This window comes from Castanea sativa, chromosome 12 (assembly GCF_040712315.1).
Source record: "Castanea sativa cultivar Marrone di Chiusa Pesio chromosome 12, ASM4071231v1".
Classification (NCBI taxonomy): Eukaryota; Viridiplantae; Streptophyta; class Magnoliopsida; order Fagales; family Fagaceae; genus Castanea; species Castanea sativa.
The window spans coordinates 46891997-46914027 of NC_134024.1; the positions used below are offsets into that span (position 1 = coordinate 46891997).

At 36.6% G+C, this 22031-nt stretch overlaps 1 protein-coding gene across 1 annotated transcript; it reads left to right on the forward strand.

Moving 5' to 3' along the window:
* The first annotated feature begins 16930 nt into the window (after positions 1-16930).
* On the forward strand, positions 16931-18716 carry LOC142620783 (uncharacterized). The gene is made up of 4 exons (XM_075794094.1): positions 16931-17157; positions 17246-17579; positions 17740-17959; positions 18280-18716. The coding sequence occupies exons 1-4, from the start codon at positions 16931-16933 to the stop codon at positions 18714-18716; spliced, it is 1218 nt and encodes a 405-aa protein (XP_075650209.1).
* The last annotated feature ends 3315 nt before the right edge of the window (positions 18717-22031 follow it).

Below are 22031 nucleotides of genomic sequence, written 5' to 3' on the forward strand. Positions count from 1 at the left end.
ATATTAAAAAAAATTAAAAAATCAGAAAAATACAAAAACATTGTGTGTTTTGTGTACCTTGAATGGCCAATGAAATAAAGTTTTCTAAATTTTGTATCATCTATAGCTTATATGAGCATCTCTATACATGACTAAGCAAGTGAGTTTTGTGGCTCATGTTTGTAATGAGTAAGATTAAGTAATCTCTTGTACTGAATACTTATATCACTCTTTTTGATGGGTAGGATTAGAAAATCATAAGAGAGAGGCATAAATAACCATCTCACCACTATTGCCAGCCAATCATGAAATGACATCTGTATGCTTCGGCATAGCAAAAGTGCAATGTCAAAAGCTTAACATAATTATGCATTTCTTTTCTCTCTCTTATATGCCCATGCATGATATACTTAAAAGAAAATATGCAAAGAAGAATAAAAGCAAAAAGAATAAATATGCTTTATATATGATTTCAAGCATGTCTTCTAGGAGATGTGGGAGTTATAGGATGTACCTCGAAGGTGATAGTCCCCATCAAGCAGTTATGATCATGTGTGAGTTAAATTGATTTGTTCATATCTCAAATCGTCATAACATATAAACACTTATGCAATCTTGCGATGTTTTTCACACACAACATGCAATATTCTTTGCTACTTTTGATACATGTGGAGGTACAATGTGATTTGACCATCACAAGGAATACTTGTGTTAATGTAATCTCACTAAACTGTCTTAGCTTGTTTTAAAATATAAAATTGGTTAGACTTGTTTAGTGTGTGTTTGCGTGTTTTGGATCTATATGCTTGACATTTTTCTTGTTGAGAGATGTTTTTGAGAGTTTAAAATGTTGTTTGGATCTTTGTTTGAGTAGCATGTTTGATTGCATTCATGTCGTTTTTCTCTTCTTTGAAAAACTGTTTTAAACAATCTCGACAGCTTCTCAATACCTCTAGACAGCTAGGCTATCTATCGAGCTCTTGATCTTCCTATCTTTACAGCAGCTATCACAATTTCAATCCATCTAAATTTTTAAGAATTTGTCTCAATAGCTTCTTGACAACTTCTCAATCCATCGAGAAAGTTCATGTCTCCTTGATAGCTTCTCGATCCATCGAGGTTCTCATGCTGTGGACACCTCTTGATAGCTCCTCAATAGCTCTTTCTGTCACATTTTAATTCTCGACACCTCTCGATCCATTGAGTTGCGTATATGTCTATATATAGGGTCAGCGCAAATTCTTTCTCATTTCTCCTCGATCTCTCTCGACAAAAAAGTGTCTTTCCCTCTCCCAAATACCTCAAACTCAAACTCAACCTCTTCATCTTCCCCACTCAATCTTCGTTCTTTTTCTTACATTTTTCACTAGTATGATCTTATTTCATCTCTTTATCATACATTTCCTACATTTTTAACCTAACTTTTGAGGCTTTTGAAACTTTTTGGGGTTTTTCAAAATTGTTGAGGTTTTTAGCAAATTTTTGGGATGAGTTTTTGTATTTATGAGTTTAAATCATCATGCATTGCATCAAATTGCATTTTAACAATGTTTCATGTATTTTAGATGTGTGTTTACTTTGTTACAAGCTTATGTGCTGGTAGGTTTGGATTGAGCTGAGCCTATAATGCTTTTATTGTTGCATGTCACATACTCATACATTTTTCATGCATACGTACCTTCCATTTTCTATCATATTGATATTAAATTGTTTGGTGCTTTTCTGCTTGTATCCCTCTCTCTCTTTCTTTCAGTATGCATCATGGCACTTAAGCGTAAATCCACTCCATCCCAGAATCAGAGTAAGATGCCCCGAAATGAAGAGGATGCCTCTTCATTTCGGGGCATCTTGCTCTGATTCTATCATTTCTCATCTTCAATTCCATGATGAGAAAGCCCGTAAGTACTTCTCGGAGAACTTTTCTTGACGAGGCATTCATTTGGAATGCCAAGTCATCTTATCAGATTTTTCTAATACTGACCTTCCCACTGTCATCCACAGTAAGGATTGGGAGTCACTGTGTGGCGTCCCAGTCACTTGTCCTTCCATGATCATTCAAGATGTTTATTCCAACATGCACGGATTTGATTATTCAATACCTCTTTTTGTCACTCGCGTTTGAGGTACGCACATAGTGGTCACTTCGGATATTGTATCCGCGGTGCTCCACGTCCCGAGGGTAGCACATCCTGACTACCCTAGTTATGATCATCTTAGGATTGTGTCTAGGGGTGTTCACGGTGCGGTGCAGTGCAGTTTTGGGTCATTTTTAGCATTGCACTTTGTGGTGCGGTTTAGCTAAAACCATAACTACACTAGACCTTATTTTTGCGGTCACATGTGCAATGCGGTGTGGTGCAGTGCGGTTTAAAGTTTAGCCAAAACCATAACCACACCGCACCTCATTTTTGCGGTCACATATGTGGTGTGATGTATAAGATGCGGTTTGAATGATTTGAAGTTGGTATATTTTCTGAATTTTGGGATTTTTCTACCCAGCCCAAAACTAACTTTTCCCTTTGTTTTGGTCCAAGTTTTAAACTATTGAGCTAATTTTTCTTTATTTTGGGCTAGCTTTCCTAATCAACACTTGCTAGGATTATCAAACTTTTTTTTTTTATGTTAAACTAGGGTTATTAAACTATTAATAATATATTTAATATTAAAAATAATTAAATATATTATTATATAGAGAGGGTGCGGTGCGGTGCGGTTTGTGTAGTTTTCATATTATAAAAACACAAACCGCATTGCACCATGCGGTGTGGTGCGGTGCAAAATTACTTGTGATGCGGTGTGGTTATACCATTTTGCGGGCGGTTTTGGTGCGGTTTTTGCGGTTTGGTGAACACCCCTAACTGTGTCCAAAGACAAGCTCATGTCTCTGTTTTGTGAGACTCCTTTCTGGGGTGATCATCAGAACACCCGTTGCTCGGCCTTTGCTAAAGGTCCGAGATTTCTTAACATGGTGATGACATTTGTTCTCCATCCTTTGTCTCACTATAACTCTATCACAGAGCCTCGTGCTCGATTTTTGTTATCCCTCCTAGAGCACCTCACTATAGACTTCCCTTCTCACTTCATCCTCTCCCTCATAGATGTCTATCGGGATACAGCGACCCGTGATAAGCTTATCTTTCCTTAAACTATCACGAGGATTCTTCACCATTTTTCTGTCTCATTTACCGTGTCGAATCCTTTCCCTGTCATGTGTGACATTGATACGGCTACTATTAGACGAAGTAAGGCCCAGCTTCAACTGAAGCAACCACGGACCGAGACAGCAACTCCTCCAGCTTCTTTAGCTCCATCCATATCCGCTCCTTCTTCTTCAGCTCCATCAACTTTATTTTTCGCTGCATATTAACTTAGTTGGTGATTTGTTTGTGCTACCACACATATTGCATGTTAATTGGATTAATTAATTACCTTGGCTAATTAATCAATTAATTTATCACAAGGGGTCAATACATTCTTGGCCTATCACTCTAGTCTCTACTCTCTACACATAAACTGCAAAACAATATAAAATAATAAAAAAGAAATATTTTAAGTGGAAGGTGTCATAGACATAGTTAGTCTATTTCATTTTCATTTTCACATACTCAGTTGAGACTTGAGAGAATTTACAGTAGCAGAACTAAATTTTTTTTTAAACAAGGCTGAAGGAAGATAATATATAAATATCTATAAAAGCAAAGGTAGAGATGAAATAATATATATATATATATATATATATATATATATATATATATATATATATATATATATTATAGAAGGGTACCCTAGGAAAAGAACAATTGCTAAGTATTATAGAAGCCATAAGAAGTCCAATAACTTCAGCAGAAATGACTTCGATAAGAAAAGCAAGAAGATTAGAGATTACCATAAGGTTAATGGTAAAAGAAAGGACCTTGCACAAAAAGCATTTAACAAGAAAAATGGTGAAGATCCAAAACCAAAGCTTTAATCAACACCCTTCAAGTGACCAAACCAGCAAAGATGAGATATTCAAGCTCCTAGAACTCAACCACACAGATAGTGAGCACTCCAGTAGTTCTAGTGATCATGAGATCTTCCAGTTAAACCAATCATCCTCCTCTAGAGAATCCTCCAGTATCTCTAGTGGTCCAAACATCCGGATAGGATGTAGAGATAGTTATTGCACATATATATATATATATATATGTGTGTGTGTGTGTGTGTGTGTGTGTGTGTGTCTGTGAATTGATAGTACCTGTAAGGACACAATTTGCACCTAAGCCCAAAATAGGAAGGGGATAGGCCTAAAGAGCCCAATACAATGAATTTGTAGAGAGTGGGTTAGAAATTTAGGTTCTAATGAGTTTAGATAATAATGACAGTGGGCTAAGATCACAGTACGATGAAGATGGAATAGTTTGTATAGTGAAAATTGTCCTCAAACTCAAGTTGAGGAGGTTGATTCTTATATTTCTTTTTCTTAAGGACAAATTACAAGTATTGTTCTTGAGTCTACAGTGTATATGTAGACACCCCATTTTACAACTTGCATTTAACCAACCGGTAGATCTTCAGATTTGTGATACAAAACAAATCTTGATGCTCCAACTAGGCTTGTCCATGGGTCGGGCCAGATCGGGTCTGGGCCTAAACCGAACTCGACCCGTCTGAGTCGGGTGGTTGGATCTCAGGCCCGTATTCGACCGAATAGTCGGGTCGGATCCGGTGCTTCAAGCCATCGAATGGGCAGGTCAGAGTTGTCGATTAGGCGGGTTTGGGCCACTACTGGGCCCAGTTTTTGGACTTCTATGCAACGTTTTTTGGTTCAATTTTTTCAGCCCTTTAGGCCCAAATTAACGAGTCTGGTGGCAGTTTTAAAAATTATTTGGGTGTCATTTTTTGAACTTCCCACATAAAACAGAATGGGCCACCATTTTCTTTTTCTTTTTTCTTTTTTTAATTGGCCTTCAAGTAAACTTAAATTAAGCCACTTCAGAACAAAAACTTTCTGGAAAAAATACCTCAACAACCTACTTGGAAAACTTCCTATTTTCATTTTTCATCACTTGTGACTTGTTAAACAGCCACAATGACTACCCAAAAACTAACACAACAAATAACCTGGACAAAATAGCAAACCAATACAAAAAACGTGTATTTCCAACAACCACACAAGTAGTATTTCCAACCACAGCAAGCATAAGCTATAGATTTATATTGCAATACTTCCATCTATATAATAGGCAAGTCATATAGGCTAAAATGAGGTTACTGCAAGTTTATAAGGCAGTAAATCATAAGTAAATCATAAGAAGGCAGTAACCTTGCTGGCTATAAAATGTTCCTAGCAATATAATTACAATTATAAAATACCACTAGTATTTCCAAATAAATAGCTTTTCCCAAGCATTAAATGACAAATACTCAAGCTTATAACTAATAGAAAAGAAAACCTATATGATTCCTAGGATTTCTTTTCTATAAGCATTAAGAATAGTATTGTTAGAAAAGCAATTTACAAAAAAGGTTCCACAATGTTCCCAAAAGGCTGCCTTCATTACAAAATAAATTATTCCACCTACAAAAGACAAAAAAAAAAAAATTTAACAAATAATATATTACTACCAAATACAAGACCAAATATAAAGGGCGGCATGTTTATAACAGTAAGAAGCCAAAGGCAATAACATACTAAGTCAGTTATCAATCTTCAATACTAATTATGGGTCGTTTGCCTGAGCTAGAACCGGATATGGTGCTGGTACTTGCTGATGCACTTGATGATGATTGTTGATTTAAAACTAGAAAAGAAAAGGAAATAAATACAACATATTAAAATTTGTTTGACCATGAGACATTCAATAATAATTAATAGAGTATAAGTTCTAGAATTTAAACATATTACCTAAATCATGAAATTCCTCCTCCAATGCAGCAACCTCATCCCTTGATTGGCGATGAGAAATTGGTACTGTGGCTTGAAGCCAATTTTGTGCACATACAAGGTTTTGAACCATGAGAGGAGAGAGAGAACTTCAAAATGGATCAACAATGCGGCCTCTGGTGCTAAATGCTGACTCAGATGCAACAGTTGAAACTGGTACAGCCAGCACATCCTTAGCCACTTTGGACAACATTGGGTACCTATTAGAATTGTCCTTCCACCACCCCAATACTTCAAAATTCACATCCCTTCTACCATCACAATTTTCAACCAAATACTTTTCAACCTCATTACTACAGCCTACAGATTGCTCAGCTTCTAAGAAAAGCTCATATCGAGAATGAACCATCACATATGGATCACTAGCATCACCTACCATTTGTGTCCTCTCACTCCCACTTGGTTCTTGCACATTTGGAGAATTAACAGAACAGTAAAAAGTATACAACTTCATCAAAATATCTTTTACCTTATCAACCTTTACTTTCCCCCACTTCATTCCCATAAATTTCAGAAAAAGAAAATTTTAAAAACCTCAATTTTTTTCATGGATCAAGAACCACAGCCACATACAAAAGAGGATTAATTTTATCACCTTCCCCCCAATACTTCTCAAATTTAGTTTGCATGTTTGTGGCTGTGTTTTTCAAGAGGATGTTTTAGGATTTAACTAAATGAGAAATACTCTCCTAAATAACAAAGATCTCATCAAAAGAGGCATTTGAGGTAACATACAAAGAGCCAGAGAACTTCTTTGTTGCATTGTAAAAAAGCCTCAAGAAAGTCATAAATGCCCTACAATTTTGGAAATCACTCATACAAGGAGATCCCAAACCACCATTATCTTCCTTGCTCCTAAAGTATGATAAATAACCATCATCTTCAAAGTCCATCCTAAGGAATACTTTCTCAAATTTTTTAGCAGTTTCTAGCATAAGGTAAGTTGAGTTCCACCTACTAGGTACATCTAGACAAAGAAGACTCTTGGACTCCATACCTAACCTCTCCATAAAATTCCTAAAAGTTTAATTTATATTGGGCGAGGACTTCACATACCTCACAGCTTCACGTACCCCAGCAACAGATCCATCAATTTCTTTCAAACCCTCCCCAACAATGAGATTTAGGATATGGGCACAACACCTCATGTGCATGAACTCATGTTCTAAAACTGTCCCATTCCAATCTTTTGTTACCCTTTGCAAAAATTTAATTGTGGTTAAATTGGAGCTCGCATTATCCCCTGTCAAAGTGAATATGCCATCAATACCCCACTCACGCAAAGACATCTCAATTTTTCTACCTATAGTCTCCCCCTTATGATCTTCAACTTGACAAAAATTTAAAATTCTCTTATGTAACTTCCAAGCATCATCAATAAAGTGACATCTGAGACATATATAATTCAAATTTTGTATAGAAGTCCATGTGCCCGTGGTAAGACACACCCTACAACCCTTCAAGGACTTCCTTAGCTTCTCTCTCTCACTATTATAAATTTCAATCACATCTCTAGCCACAGTTTGACGAGATGGAATATCCTTTAGACGGAACTTTGGTTGTAAGGTAGTTACATATTTCTTAAACCCATAACCCTCAACACACCTAAAAGGCAACTCATCAATTACAATCATTTCAGCTAGTGCCTTTCTAGAAGCCTCAATAGAAAAAGTTGTTGACACAAGTTTGAACCCTTCATCTCCATCATTTTTGGGTTCAAAAGCTAAGGTTTTTTGCTCTTTATCTTCTCTATTAGGGTTCTCGGGACAGATTATCACATGAGCTAACAAATTACTAGTACCACAACTCTTACTATCAGCATGATATGATTTTTTTCAATAATTACATACAACCATAGTGACACCCTCATCTACCTTTACTTTTTCAAAATGATTCCAAGCTAAAGATTTTTTCCTACCATTACCAGTCTTACTCACTACGTTAGGTAGAACTGGGGGCAACTCACGATCAGTAGCTTCAGCTTAGGTTGCAGCAGCAACCTCTTAGGGGGCAGTAGCACCATCAGCTTGGGTGGCAGTGGAACCATCAAGTTGTGTAGCGGTAGAACCATCAAGTTGTGTAGTGGAGGAATCCATGACCTAAAAAAATCAAATATAGAAATTAGCAAACTAGAACAACAACAATTAATAATAATAATCAAACAAACCAAAAAGGAAAATCTTTGATGCTTGAATTCTGATAACAGTATTCTACATAAAACATAAAACTCTAACATAAAACAGTATCCTACATAAAACTAAACATAAAACATAATACAGTATCCTACAAAAAACTCTAACATAAAACAGTATCCAACTTTTAACACAAAACACAAAGGGAAACAAAAATCATACCTTAAAGAAGCCAGGGTTGTTGGAGTTTTAAATTTGAAAACTGAAAACCTCACTTGGACAACTTTCAATTCATGAGTAAAATTAAAATAGAAACAGAATTAATGAAACAAAGAATTAATGAAACAAATAAACAAAGAACAAAAAAAGTAACATGGGTAGGGTTTCAATTTTTTTTAGTTAGTGTTTGAAATTATAAAACTTGGGAGTTTATTTGATATTTAACAGTATAAATTTTACTAAATAATAAAAATAGAAACATTGAACACATTCACAGCGGCTTAAATTACATGCATCAACTCTAAGTCTCTAACAAAAAATGAACAAAATCCCAACGTTGAATACAAAAAACAAAAGGAAACAAAAATCTCTATCTATTTAATAATTTAGAGATCTTTCATTCATATTTAGCATTACCCATCATTAACAAAGCAAAGCACTTATGAATCAGTTAAGATTCTCTTCAAAAGAGTTGTTATAATTTGTGCCTGATAGTTTCACACAACACAGATATACTGATAAATAATACATGGCTTTTACCACAAAAAAAATATATATATAATACATGGCTTGGTATAAATTCAGTTTCCGGAAAATTATCAAGCATGCTAGACCCAAATAAAGAATAATTAAACCCCAAAAAAATGAAAATGAAACGAGACCCAGATAACTGATTGAACAAAAAACTTAGCAACCACAAAAACCAAAGAAAACCCAGATGATAAAATCAAATGAAAATTGAAAAAGAAGATTGCTTTTTGTGTACCTTGCAACCAGTGACTTCAGAGAGAGAGGCAAAGTGACAACTGAGAGTTTGAGAGAGATTAGAGAGAGGAGTGGTTGCTGGTGGCAGCGGCTAGGTGTGAAGAACTGGTAGTAGAGAGAGGCAAAGTGAGAACTGAGAGTTTGAGAGTGTGGTCTGTCCATTGGTGAAAATCAAAGCTTTTAAAGAGTGAAGAACTGAAGATTGAAGACTGTTGAAGAGTGAAGAGATTTCGTATGAAGTTGGTGAAGGCAGAGAGCGTCTGTGACTGTGTGAGACTTGAGGTTGAGGATTTGGTGAAGAGGTTTGAGGATTTGGTGGTGAAGAAATTTGAGGATTTGGTGTTTTGAGAGAGAGAGAGAGAGAGAGAGAGAGAGAGAACGTTTGAGTCTGTCTGAAACTGAGAGTGAGAGATATGAGAATGAGATTAGGTGAAGACTGAGAGAGACTTTAGGTCCGTTGGATTGCAATGTGAGTTTAATTTGAACCATTGATTTGAATTGTTAGGGGATATGAGATTAAAATTTACATATTTCTCTCATGATTTGTAACCGTTGGATTGTGAGTGTGGTGTGGTCTGTCATGATTTAAAGCCAGTGAGGTGACAAATATTTTACTTTTAAAATTTTAATTGTGACTGTTGATTTTAATTTGAACCATTGATTTTAATTGTTAGGGCTGTAGTATACTAGTATGTAGAGTTAAAGTGATACTGATATGATGTGATGTCTCTGTGGTTTGTCCAAAAAATCCAGCCGGATGTGTATCATCACTTTGATCCAAAAAAAAAAAAAATTATAGCCGTTGATTTGAAGATTTAAACAGCCAGATTTAAAATTGGGGACTTATGCCCAAAAAGTTGACAAGTTTTGCTCTCCACTACACGTTACCCATTAACCAAAGCTCCTAACTTGACTTTACTTACATGATGGGAGTGCTTGAGGCTGAGTGGAAATGGGTGGGTTGAGTTTATTTTAATAAATATTTGGTCAGGTCGGGTTATTCAGATTTTTTGTTGTGTAAGCCGAGACCCGAACCGAATAATCGGTTCTTATTAAAGCAATATCCGTGACTGACCCATAGAAGCACTCGGATTCACCCGTGGACCTTCGGGTCTAGTGGGTATGGTCGGGTGGGTTGGATATCACGGGTCATTGGACAGCTCTAGCTCTAACGATCATAATGGTATGTCATGGGTTTTGATCAGATAACCTAATCAAAAGTTATCGTATAAACAATCTTCAAATGATCATGGCTCACATACATGATGGGCCCGACCACGTCCGATCTTAAACATTTAATTTTGATTGGTTCCAACAAAAATTAATTTACAATTAACTAGGTGTGAATTTTGATTGGATTTTATTTTATTTTATTATTATTATTTTCATAAAAAATGTTTTCCTTTATGGCATCTTATCTGCTCTTTTGAAAAACAATTTGGAGAGAGAAAGATATGATCCATGAAAAAAAAAACGTTATTATCTTCAGCAAAAAATTGAATCGCATTTTTGGCCTAGAAAACATTGAAATTTGATTTTCTCTATTTCTGGAAAAGTTGTAGAGAATTAAATTTCCTTTTAGAAAACACCAATCCTGAATCAATTGGAATTTTGAGCAAAATTTTATGACCAAAATACGAAACAGATGCAGAAGATAACACAAATTCAGCATTATCTTCAATTTTCTTTCAAAATTTCAAATGGGGATCAACACCAAATCCGTTCCAGCTCATTTGTACAGGTTTATCTCCTCCCTTAGCTTCAGAAGAAAGCTAATAACTTAGCTTTAAAGCTAAGCCATCACTTCCCCTATAAATAGAGAAGACCTCTTCCATTTTCTGGATCCGGAATTCCCTCTGGAGAGCTAGTGAGAAAGCAGAAAAGAAAAGCTGTTGTGCAACCATTGTTCTTATTTTGGTTGTAGTTGAGTACTTCCTTGCTTTCTCCCTAGCCCTTTAAGTGATCACTTCCCCCTTTTAATTTATATTCTATGCTGATAAGTAGTTAATTATGTTCTTAACTTTCCACACATGCTTGAATAAATGCTTAATAACTCATTATTTGTTTCTTTCATGATATGCTAGGATGAACATGCCTATAGGTCTCATTGATATTCCTTTTAAATGTTTAGATGAACACTTCTAGGCTAATACACAACTTTCTCTTGAATACTTAAATGAACATGTCTAAGTAGTTGTTTTACTTTGTTAAATGCTTGAACAAACATGTCTAAGTATTTTGATTTTCTCTAGATGAACATGTCTAAGGGAGTTTCCTTTACTTATTTTCATAATTGTTTGGATGATCAAATATGTTTAAATGTTTTATCTTTTTTTTTTTTTCTCTTTGCAATTATGTTGATGAAAAATAACATGACAATTTTGTTTTTTTCTTCACATGCTTAGATGAACATATCTAGGCTAGGAATTCTTTGTTTACATTGATTTCTTGGATGAACATGCCATTACCTTCATTTTTTGGTTACATTAAAATTGTTATCTAACAAATTTCATTTTTTTGTTTCTCTTTATATCAGATTCCCCCAACACATATTTGCTTATAGTTCTTGCAAATTAACATGTTTGTATGACATATTGTTTGTATTTGTTTGACATGACATGATGTTGGCCATCATAACCTAGGAGACCGGTTTTACTGGGCGAGATGGGTGCTTAATCCCTTTCCATCTCGTAAATTAGCCTCTGAACCAAGATCAAGGGTTTTGGACTATGCTATTGTTTATGCAATTTCACATTTTTTAGAATGTAACTAATAAATAAAGCAATGTAATTTATTTTTCTTAGATTATATCTAGGACAAAAAGCATTGTAAATTTTTGTTACACAATTGATGTAAATTGTCATATATATTAATGCAACATAAGCATTTTTTTTATATTGAGGGTTTTCTTATTTTTCCATTTAAATTAAATAAGTAGCGACTCCATGTAAAACCCTCGATCTAGGGGGGAGTACATTTTATAGTGAATTCATAGATTTTAAGCATCACGATCCCATCCGTTCACGTGGGTTAGGCCAAGTTAAGAAAAAATTGGCGGGCCGAGGTCACGCTCGCTCACAGTGGCGACTCCGTTGAGGATGTTGAAGGCTAGACTCTAATTTAGGTTATGGTGGCCAACCATGTCATTTGTTTGTTTTTTGCTTTTAATAATATGTCATATTTGCTTGCCATAGCATCATTTGCATGATTGGAATTGTGTATGTTGCCCGGAAACCACGGTAATTGTAGTCATGGATTCGTGTACCCAGTGGTGAACCTACCACCCTTCGCCTAAGACTCGCTTGATCTTTCTTGCATTTCGTAAAGGACAAACTCTACCGTTTGGACCAATCCGGCGTTCGTACGTCACAAGTTGGGAGGTATTAGCCTACCTTTTACCTTCATATAAGAAGCCATAGAACTAATCTTTAGGTCAATCCCATAAAATACATTGCATCCCATGAATGTGTTTGGCCGTTGTTTAATCCATGATGTGCCTTCGTCCAATGCTTAGGCCCATCTTAATTGTTTAAGATTTCTTTAAAAAAAATAAAAATCTAACTTCTGCATTTTGGTTGAGACCAAAGAATCTCAATTAGGGTTCAAGCCCACCAAGTTCAAAGCATAACTAAAAGCTCAAGATCATCAAGCTTAAAGACATCAAGATTAAAGCCACCAGTCTTAAAGTGCAAGGCCCAAGCAAACATCAAAACCAAGGCTTCCAATTAAGAAATGGCCAATAACCAAGAAGATCCACACATGAATGATCATAGGGAACAACTGCCTCTCACCACTCAAGATTTACTCAACACTTTGGTAGCAGGTCAAGCTCAACTCCAAAAGGACATCCAAGCATTGATCCAACAGATGGGGAACAAGAGGTGTATGCTTTTGGCATATGCACTACAAAAAAAGGGGGCTTTAGCTGCGTTTCAAAAATGCGGCTATAGACCCTAAAAACACAACTATAGGACAATAGCCGCGTTTCTAAACTCGGCTTTAGCCACGCGACAATAGCCCCTGCAGGGACCTATAGCTGCGTTTTTCCACCCCTTGAAGGCTGAGACCTACAGCTGCGTTTTGTAAAAAATGCAGCTATAGACCCTTTTTGGGATGCGTTTAAAATGTGGCTATAGGTACAATTTTTGCTGCGTTTTAAAAACGTGGCTAAAGCCTCCTACAACTGCGCTTTTAAAACGCAACTATAGGTTTTGTTTTCAAAAATTCTGGGTTATTTTTTTTCCGCAAAAAATTCAAAATTCAAATCTGCTCAAATGCTTAAAATTAAACACAAACCCAAAAAATTCAAAATTAAACATAAACCCAAAAAATTCAAAATCAAACACAAAATACTCACAATACAAACACACCCTGAAAATTCAAAATCAAATACAACATACTCACAATTTAAACACACCCAGAAAATTTAAAATCAAACACAACATACTAACAATACAAACACAACTTGCTCCAAAATATAAGATCACAAACCCATAAATCTCCTCTCATTCAACAAAACCAACCCAAGTCTAACACTAAATCCATTCAAGGAACACAAGTACAAGCTCAGAAACACAAAATAATAAGCTCAAGAACACAAACTCATTTAAACATAAGCACAATATCATCAACATGATAGCACAAATTCAAAATTTTTAGCATTTCCTCCATTTTCTTACTAACTAAACATAAAATAACCACAAAAAAAAAACTAGATCTATAGACAAATCAGTGTGCTTGAGATGAAGAAAAGAAGAAGAAGAAGTAGCTGCAAAGAAACAAAGAAAAAAAAAAGAGTTGTCCTGGAGTGAAAAAAAAACCTTTCGTGACTTGCAGAAGAAAGGAGCAAAAAAAGAAAGAAAGAAAGAAAAAAGAAGTAGGAACTCCAAAGAAACAAAGAAAAAAAAAAGAAAAAAGAAGAGCTACGTTGGAGTGAAGAAGGAAGAAAGACAAAGAAAAAAAATAAAAAGAAGAAGAAGAACCTGAAGAGTTGCGTTGAGTGAAGAATGAAGAAAAAAAAAAAAAGGAAGAAAAGATGAAAGTGGGGGTAGGTAGGGGTCTAGGTGGGAAAGTGGGGGGCACGTGGGAAGCTTAAGAAAAACCTTTTTTTTTTTTTTTTTGGTGTTACATGTAGCTACGTTTTTTAAAAACGCAGCCAAAGGGAGACCTATAGCTGGGTTTTTTAAAAACACCGCTATAGGTCCCCCTACAAAATTTATTCAGCTGGAGGACCCATAGCTACGTTTTAAAACGCAGCTCCAGTCGAATAAATTTTTTCGATTAGAGGACCCATAGCTGCGTTCTTGTAAAACGCGGCTATAGGTCCCATTCAAAAAAAAAAAATAATCAGCAGGACCTATAGTTGCGTTTTTAAAAAACGCGGCTATAGATAATCTATAGCTGCATTTTAAAACGCAGCTAAAGGGGGACCTATAGCCGCGTTTTTAAAAACGCAGTTGTAGACCCCCTTAAAAAAATTTATTCTGCTGGAGGACCTATAGCCGCGTTTTTTGTAAACGCAACCAAAAAAAACGTAGCTATACCCCGCGTTGTTTGTAGTGATGGTTTTATATGGATAAACATAAAACAAAGCATAGTAAATATATGCCTAACGTCCCCCTAGAATTTTGAGATGAATAAAAAAGCTACTGATTTCGTTAAACTTCGCTTAAATTTCGACTTTAGCTGGTTAAGGAAAAGAAAAAACCATTGTAAATCAAGACTCTTCCTAATTTATATCTATATATATATAGAGAGAGAGAGAGAGGTTCAAGTTACACCTGGTGTAACTCCATAAGAATTACACATTTTTTAAGTCATAGATTTCTAAGAGATTTAACGGTTGAAAAAACATCATTAAATGTTAAGACTTTACACCACCTAATTAATACTAGCATTTTTTTCTCTCCTTATTTATTACTTTCCACTTGATTAAAGGGTAATACAATTTTTAATAACCTGCAAACCTTACTTATATACAAAAACCACCCCACCGTAGCCAAACCTCCTATCTCCGCAAAGAAGCTATTAAACTGTACACTAGAAATTTCTAGTGATACGGCGAACAGGTAGATCATGGTTCTCTGACCTAGGTCTTCTGGTGGCGCTAGAAAATGTGGTTTGTAGAATTTTGTTCCCTACTCTGTAGGAATTCTATACCCTTTCATAACTTGTTGCGCAGAGGGATAGTGGTTCTCAAGTTTCTCTAAGGAGTGTTATGCGACAATTGAGAACCTTGCAGAGGCCTGGACTTGTTTATCTTTATCTGAGAATGAGGGAGAAGTTTTCAACTTCGAAAACCAAGTATGCAAGAAAGAATACACACTGGCGGCCAAATTCTTTACGAAAGGTGCTTTGAACATTGAGGCTGTTGCTCGAACCTTGAAGCCTCTGTGGCATACTAAGCAGGATTTTGAAATCCAGGACATGGGCAACCACATTTTGTTGTTTGTTTTTGAGAATGAATCTGATGCTAACCGAGTGTTGTTGGGAGGACCATGGAGTTTCGATAAGTATTTGATTGTCCTGCGTCAGTATGAGGATGATAGTTCTCTGAAGAGGCTCCAATTTGATACGGCGAAGTTTTGGGTCCAAGTCCATGACCTGTTCGATGTATGGTCATAGAGACGGTAGAAAATTTGTGCAAGTCGGTGGGGCGGGTGATCCATTCCTATGATAGATCTGAGACAGAGTATGGTGACTTTATGCGAGTAAGGGTGGATATTGATATTCACAAGCCATTATGTAGAGGTAGGAAGGTTCGTTTCAGTCCGAACAGGGAGGGATGGGTGTCATTTCGCTATAAACGATTACCTATGTTTTGCCATTGGTGTGGGGTCTTGAATCACGATTCTAAGGAGTGTGATCTGTGGCTTCAAAGTAGAGGAGAATTGAGAGCAGAGAATCAGGAATATGGCCCATGGTTGAAGGCTGACCTCCCAAGTTTGCTTCGGAAAAAAGTGGTTAAAGTGTGTGGAATGGGGGCTCATGTTGCTGCTTCAAGTCGAGGGCCAGACTTGTCAAGTGAAGCACCAGTCATGAACACAGTAGCAGAGTTACCTAGGAGTGTTGATGTGCATTTAGGAAAGCAAAGGTCGTCTAAGACAAGCTTGGAAGGTGAGCATGGGATGAGGGAGAGTATTCCATTACATGGTGCAATATCAGATATTTTGAGAGATGAGGATGCTTTCCAAAATCATTTAAAGGAAATTGATATGGAATTAGAGGGGCATATGCACACCACTAAGGGAACAAATGAATCATTTTCTCTGGAAGTGGGCAAGGCCGATGGTCAAGGGGTAGGAGTGATTATGGTGCAAGAGTCAATCTTGGCAGAGAATAATCCTACTGTGGAGGATGCTACAGTCCAAGTTGACGTGGATTTGTCTAGGATAGTTACAAATATTAATAAGGAGGAAAGGGGTCAATGTAGTCTAAAAGGTTGTGAGGAACAGGACCAGCAAAGGCAAGAATCACCTTTTGTGGGCTTGGGCCAGCCAAGTAGTGGGTTGGACAATGTTACTTGTGCAGCAGCGAATACTAGAACATGGAAAAGACTTCAGCACCATCCCATGCATGTGGGTACAGTAGTTTCTAAGGATGTGGAGGTGGGTACTAAACGTAAACATAGGCCAAAACATGGTATATATGAGTCTACAGAGATCCCAGAAGTGAAGAAAATGAGGGAAGATGATGAAGTTCTTGAAGTGAGTGCTCTTTTGAAAAATGAACTTGGATCGGCGGTGGTTGCAAGGCAGCACTGCCGGAAGCAATGAGTACTCTTAGTTGGAACTGTCGGGGGCTTGGGAACCACCGCACAGTTTAGGCTCTCCGGAGCATAGTTGAAAAAGAAGTTCCTAGCTTAGTTTTCCTCATGGAAACTACGATTCCAAGGAAAAGACAAAACAAGATGAAGGAAATTCAGAATTCCATTGGTTTTACCCAGGGATTAATTGTGCCAAGTGAGGGTAGAAGTGGGGGTCTAGCACTCCTTTGGAAACCAGAGACTTATGTCAACATCAAGGGCTATTCGAAATGGTACATTGATGCTGAGGTTGTGTTTAGGAATGTACAAGGGTGTTGGCGTTTTACAGGCTTTTATGGCCAACCTGATACTAGTAAAAGGGAAGAAACTTGGCAAATTTTAGAATCTTTTGGTCGTCATAATACGTTTCCTTGGCTGTGCATCGGTGACTATAATGAAATTCTTAGTAACTTTGAAAAGTTGGGAGGGTAGCTTAGACCGCAACGACAAATGGATAGATTTCGTGAGGTCATGGATTTGTGTCAATTCATGGCTGGACACCGAGGAGGTCATGTGGCAGCAACACTTTAGAAATTTGTATTTGGTGGTTGGTAACCGAAATACTCGATTTTTTCATGTCAAAGCTTCTAATAGAAATCAGAAAATTTTTATTGAAGGGATGGAGGACAGAGCTGGTTTGTGGAAGGAAGATCCGGAGGCAATTGAAGGCATTGTCATGGACTATTTTTCTTCACTTTTCACTACTTCCAACCCGATTGACAGTGAGAGAGTGGTTGAGACTATTCAAGCTGCGGTTTCTGAACCCATGAACTATTTTGGCCAAGATTTTCAAGCAATAGAAGTGTATCAAGCGCCTAAAACAAATGCACCCTACAACGGCTCCAGGTCCGGATGGTATGCCCCCTCTCTTTTATCAAAAATTTTGGTCTCTTTCTGGTGATTGTGTTACACAGGCAATTTTTAAATTTTTAAATCATGGGATTATTCCTCCGGATTTTAATGACGCCCATATTGTCCTTATACCAAAGGTTAAAAATCCTTGCAAGATTACGGAGTATAGACCGATCAGCCTCTGTAATGTCATTTATAAACTTGCTTCTAAGAATGTGGTTAATAGGCTTAAAAAGGTTTTGTCTGGCATTGTCAGTGAAAACCAAAGTGCTTTCACTAAGCGTAGGTTCATAACTAATAATATCCTTGTTGCTTATGAGACTATGCATCATATTAGTCAAAAAAGAATAGGGAAAATTGGAGAGATGACTTTGAAATTAGATATGAGTAAATCCTATGATAGGGGGCAGTAGGCTTGTTTGAAGGGTATTATGGAAAAACTTGGCATTCATAGGAGGATGGTAGAGATTGTAATGAGATGTGTTAGCACTATTACTTATTCTGTGCGGATTAATGGGAAAACTATAGGGCGTATTACTCCTACTAGGGTCTACGTCAGGGGGACCCTCTTTCTCTTTATCTATTTTTACTTTGTGCGGAAGGCTTATCGGGCTTGATTAGACAACAAGTGGAAAGGGGCAACCTCAAAGGAGTAGCTGTTTGTCGTGGTGCCCCTCGCATTTCTCACTTATTTTTTGCAGATGATAGCTTGATCTTCTGCCAAGCTACATTGGAGGAGTGTGAAGTATTGCAGCAAATCTTCTTAGTTTATGAAGCAGTGTCGGGGCAACAACTAAACAGGAATAAGATGGCTTTATTTTTTAGCAAAAATACTCCAAGTGCAATTCAAGAGGAAATTCAACAGCGTTTTGGGGCTCCAGTGATTAGGCAGCATGAAAAATACCTGGGGTTACCTTCTTTGGTTTGGCGGTCTAAACGTAACACCTTTAATGATCTTAAAGAAAAATTGGGGAATAAATTGTCTGGCTGGAAAGAAAAGCTCCTATCAAATGTCGACAAGGAAATTTTGATTAAGTGAGTGGCCCAAGCTATTCCATCCTATATTATGAGTTGTTTTAAGCTTCCAGATGCATTGTGTGATGATCTTGCTAGTTTGGTGAGGTGATTTTGGTGGGGGCAGCAGGATAACCATTCAAAAATGGCTTGCCTAAGTTGGGACAAGATGTGTGCTCCAAAGGAGGAGGGAGGCATGGCATTTCGGGATTTGAAGGCATTTAATATTGCCTTGTTGGCTAAGCAGGGTTGGTGGCTTCAAACATGCTCAAACTCATTATTCTACCAGGTTTATAAAGCTAAATATTTTCCTCATGGTGATTTTCTAAGTGCATCATTGGGGAGAAATCCGTCATATTCATGGCGTAGTATAATGGCGGCACAAAAAACTGTTCAAATAGGGTGTTGGTGGCAGATTGACAATGGTGATTCTGTTGGATTGTGGAGTGATAAGTGGTTGCCTATTCCATCTTCTTATAAACCTGCAACATTTCCTCATTTTTTACCTGATGATGCCAAGGTTTCTGCTATCATCAACCTGGTTACAGCCACCTAGAAGTTTGATATTATCCATGAAGTTTTCCTTCCTTTTGATGCTGAAGCTATTCTTTCCATTCCCCTTAGCCCGTCTCTACCTGAAGATAGGCTGATTTGGGCTTTTACTCCAACAGGTCGGTTTTCAGTTCGTAGCGCTTATCGGGTTACTCGCATGGCCATGGCTGATACTCATCAAGGTGAGAGTTCATCTTCCCAGCATTTGGTTTCTTTTTGGAGGTGTATTTGGAAGCTACCTATGCCTAATAAGATTAAGGCTTTTGCTTGGCAAGCATGTAGAAACATTTTGCCAACTAAAGCCAACTTGCATTCTTAGAAGGTGATTGCGGATAATATTTGTGAAGAATGTGGGGTAGTTGTGGAGTCCTCGGGTCATGTCTTTTGGCACTGTGCTAGAGCTAAGGAGGTGTGGTTAGCTGTGAATGTGGAGTTTGGAGCTTATTTGGGGGAGGTTAGTAAGTTCCTCGATTTGGTTCGGTATGCTAGAAATTTGAAACAATGGCCTGCCTAGTCTTTGGCTTGTTTGTTTACCATTGCTTGGGGGATTTGGTCCAATCGAAATGATATAAGGACAAGTGGAGCTCGTATATCAGCCTCAGCTATTGCTCGTTGGACTATGGATTATTTGGAGGAGTTTCAAGTGGCGAATCATAAGATTCAGGTGAAGAAACCATAGGTTGAAGTTGGCTAGACTGTTCCTCATCCTCCATGTCTCAAAATAAACGTGGATGGTGTCATTTTTGAAAGGCAGAGGTCGATGGGAATTAGGGTGGTTGTTAGGGACCATTTTGGATTGGTTCATGCTGCATTAAGTATGAAGGTTCATGGTTTGTTGGGGCCTCTTGAAATTGAAGCCAAAACAATGGAGGAGGGATTGCGATTTGCTTGGGATCAGGGGGTTCGTGCTGCAATCTTTGAAGGAGACTCCATGGTGGTTTATAATTCACTCACAGGTTCTATCGCCCCTCCTTCTAGTATATGCAATTTGATTTCAGGCTCCTTACTTCAAGCATCCAGTTTTGGCGAGTGTAAGTTTTCTGTTGTGCCACGGAGTGGGAAAGAGTAGCTCATGGGTTAGCCCATTATGCTAAGAATTTATCAGATTCATGTACTTGGAATGAAGATATTCCTCCTTTCCTAGGCCAGTTAGTGTCCCAGGATGTACTATCTTATTCTTCTTCTTAATATATGGTATTAGCTCACATCAAAAAAAAGAAAAAAAAAAAAAGAAAAAGAAAAGAAAGGGGAGATTTGCTATGCACGGTGCTCTTTAGTAGATGAGTATGGATTGTAGGTTATTGAAAATAGAGGACACATAATAAATAAGGAGGGAGAGAAAAAAAAATGCTAATATTAATGAGGTAATAAGAAGGAAAGTAAATACATTTAATACTTTTTTTTAACCGTTAGATCTCTTAGAAATTTATGCTTTAAAAAATATGTAACTTATTAATATATGTAGTCTAAGGGTACAATTCAATTCAAAATCTTTTTATTGGATGTGAATTTTGACAAATTGTGTCATCCATGCTTGCAAAATTTCTATAAAAAAAAAATCAATAGTTATGTCATCAATCAAATATTTAAATTTTAAACATAAAAAATAAGTCCATGGATCGAATAGTTTTTTTTTTTTTTTTTGAGGGAGAGGATCTAATAGTTAATAACATTTAATTCACATGAAGTTTAATATATGTGTTAAGAATATAAATAAATAAAAAGCATGCAATCTAATGGTTAGATTTTCAAAATATGTGTTATGTTAATTTTTTTAATGAAAGTTGTAACCTTAATAAATAATAACCAAGTTTATAGCCAAATTTTGTCAAATTATAGTTGTAGGTTAGAATTAACTCAACTAATTAAATTTTTTATTGTCCAATAATAGACAAACAATAATTACGGAATAAACCTTCAAATTCTATCATATCTATATCTTTTTATAAACTACTAGCCTCATCTCACGTGTAACGCATGCGATGAGGCATTTTCTTTTTGGTTTGGTAAAAACATTGAACTTAGTGGTCTTATTTTATGGCAAAAAAATTTCTTTATTTTTATATATAATTTTTATTTTAAGAATTTAATTTATCTATACTATTATTTAAGGGGCTCCCCTAATTTGGATTCCTCATTTTTTTGGTTCAAAAATGTCCGTACATTCCTATGTTTAATTAGAGATAAAATGAAAGGACAATCTGGTAAAAAATACAACTCTAACTCCTACTAAAATATTGCCTAAAAAATAGGGTCACTCTTCTGTAAATTTTCAAATTTCTTTATTCACTTACTAGCCTCTTAGCACGCGCTCATGCGTGTGCTCAGGGACTTTTCTATTTTTTGGGTTAATTTTAATAATTTTTTGATCTCTTACACAAAATGTACTAAAAAAATTAAAATGTGACTCTAGGTTTACTAAACTTAGGAAGGCACTCCCCAAATCCAACTCCCACAATACATTCTAACATATATTTAGATCCAGACAACATGAAATAATTGCCTCTAGAGATGATGTTGCTCTGTTTAGGAATGTAGACTCCATAATGAACTTTAGTAGTTGGGTTGTCAACATGAAGGTGCTTCAAAATGGTGGCATATCATTTGTAGCATGGACTTCACATCCCCTACCTGTTGATTACAAACTTTTATCCTGAAAACATAAAACAACGTTTATTACAGAGACTGTTTAATGATAATGGGTGGAAGTTTGAAGTTGTGTTTGTGAGAATTTGTAGGTAGATTTTTTTAAAAGTGATAGTTCATTGTAGTTTCTCTTATCCAATTG

What these genes read in the sequence shown, in the direction of transcription:
- LOC142620783 (XM_075794094.1), top strand. Translation starts at nt 16,931, where the DNA reads ATGAAGGAAATTCAGAATTCCATTGGTTTTACCCAGGGATTAATTGTG. An exon ending in AGTAAAAGGGAAGAAACTTG is followed by an intron (nt 17,158 to 17,245) that starts GCAAATTTTAGA and finishes AACTTTGAAAAG; the next exon opens with TTGGGAGGGTAGCTTAGACC. An exon ending in TTGAGACTATTCAAGCTGCG is followed by an intron (nt 17,580 to 17,739) that starts GTTTCTGAACCC and finishes TGTGTTACACAG; the next exon opens with GCAATTTTTAAATTTTTAAA.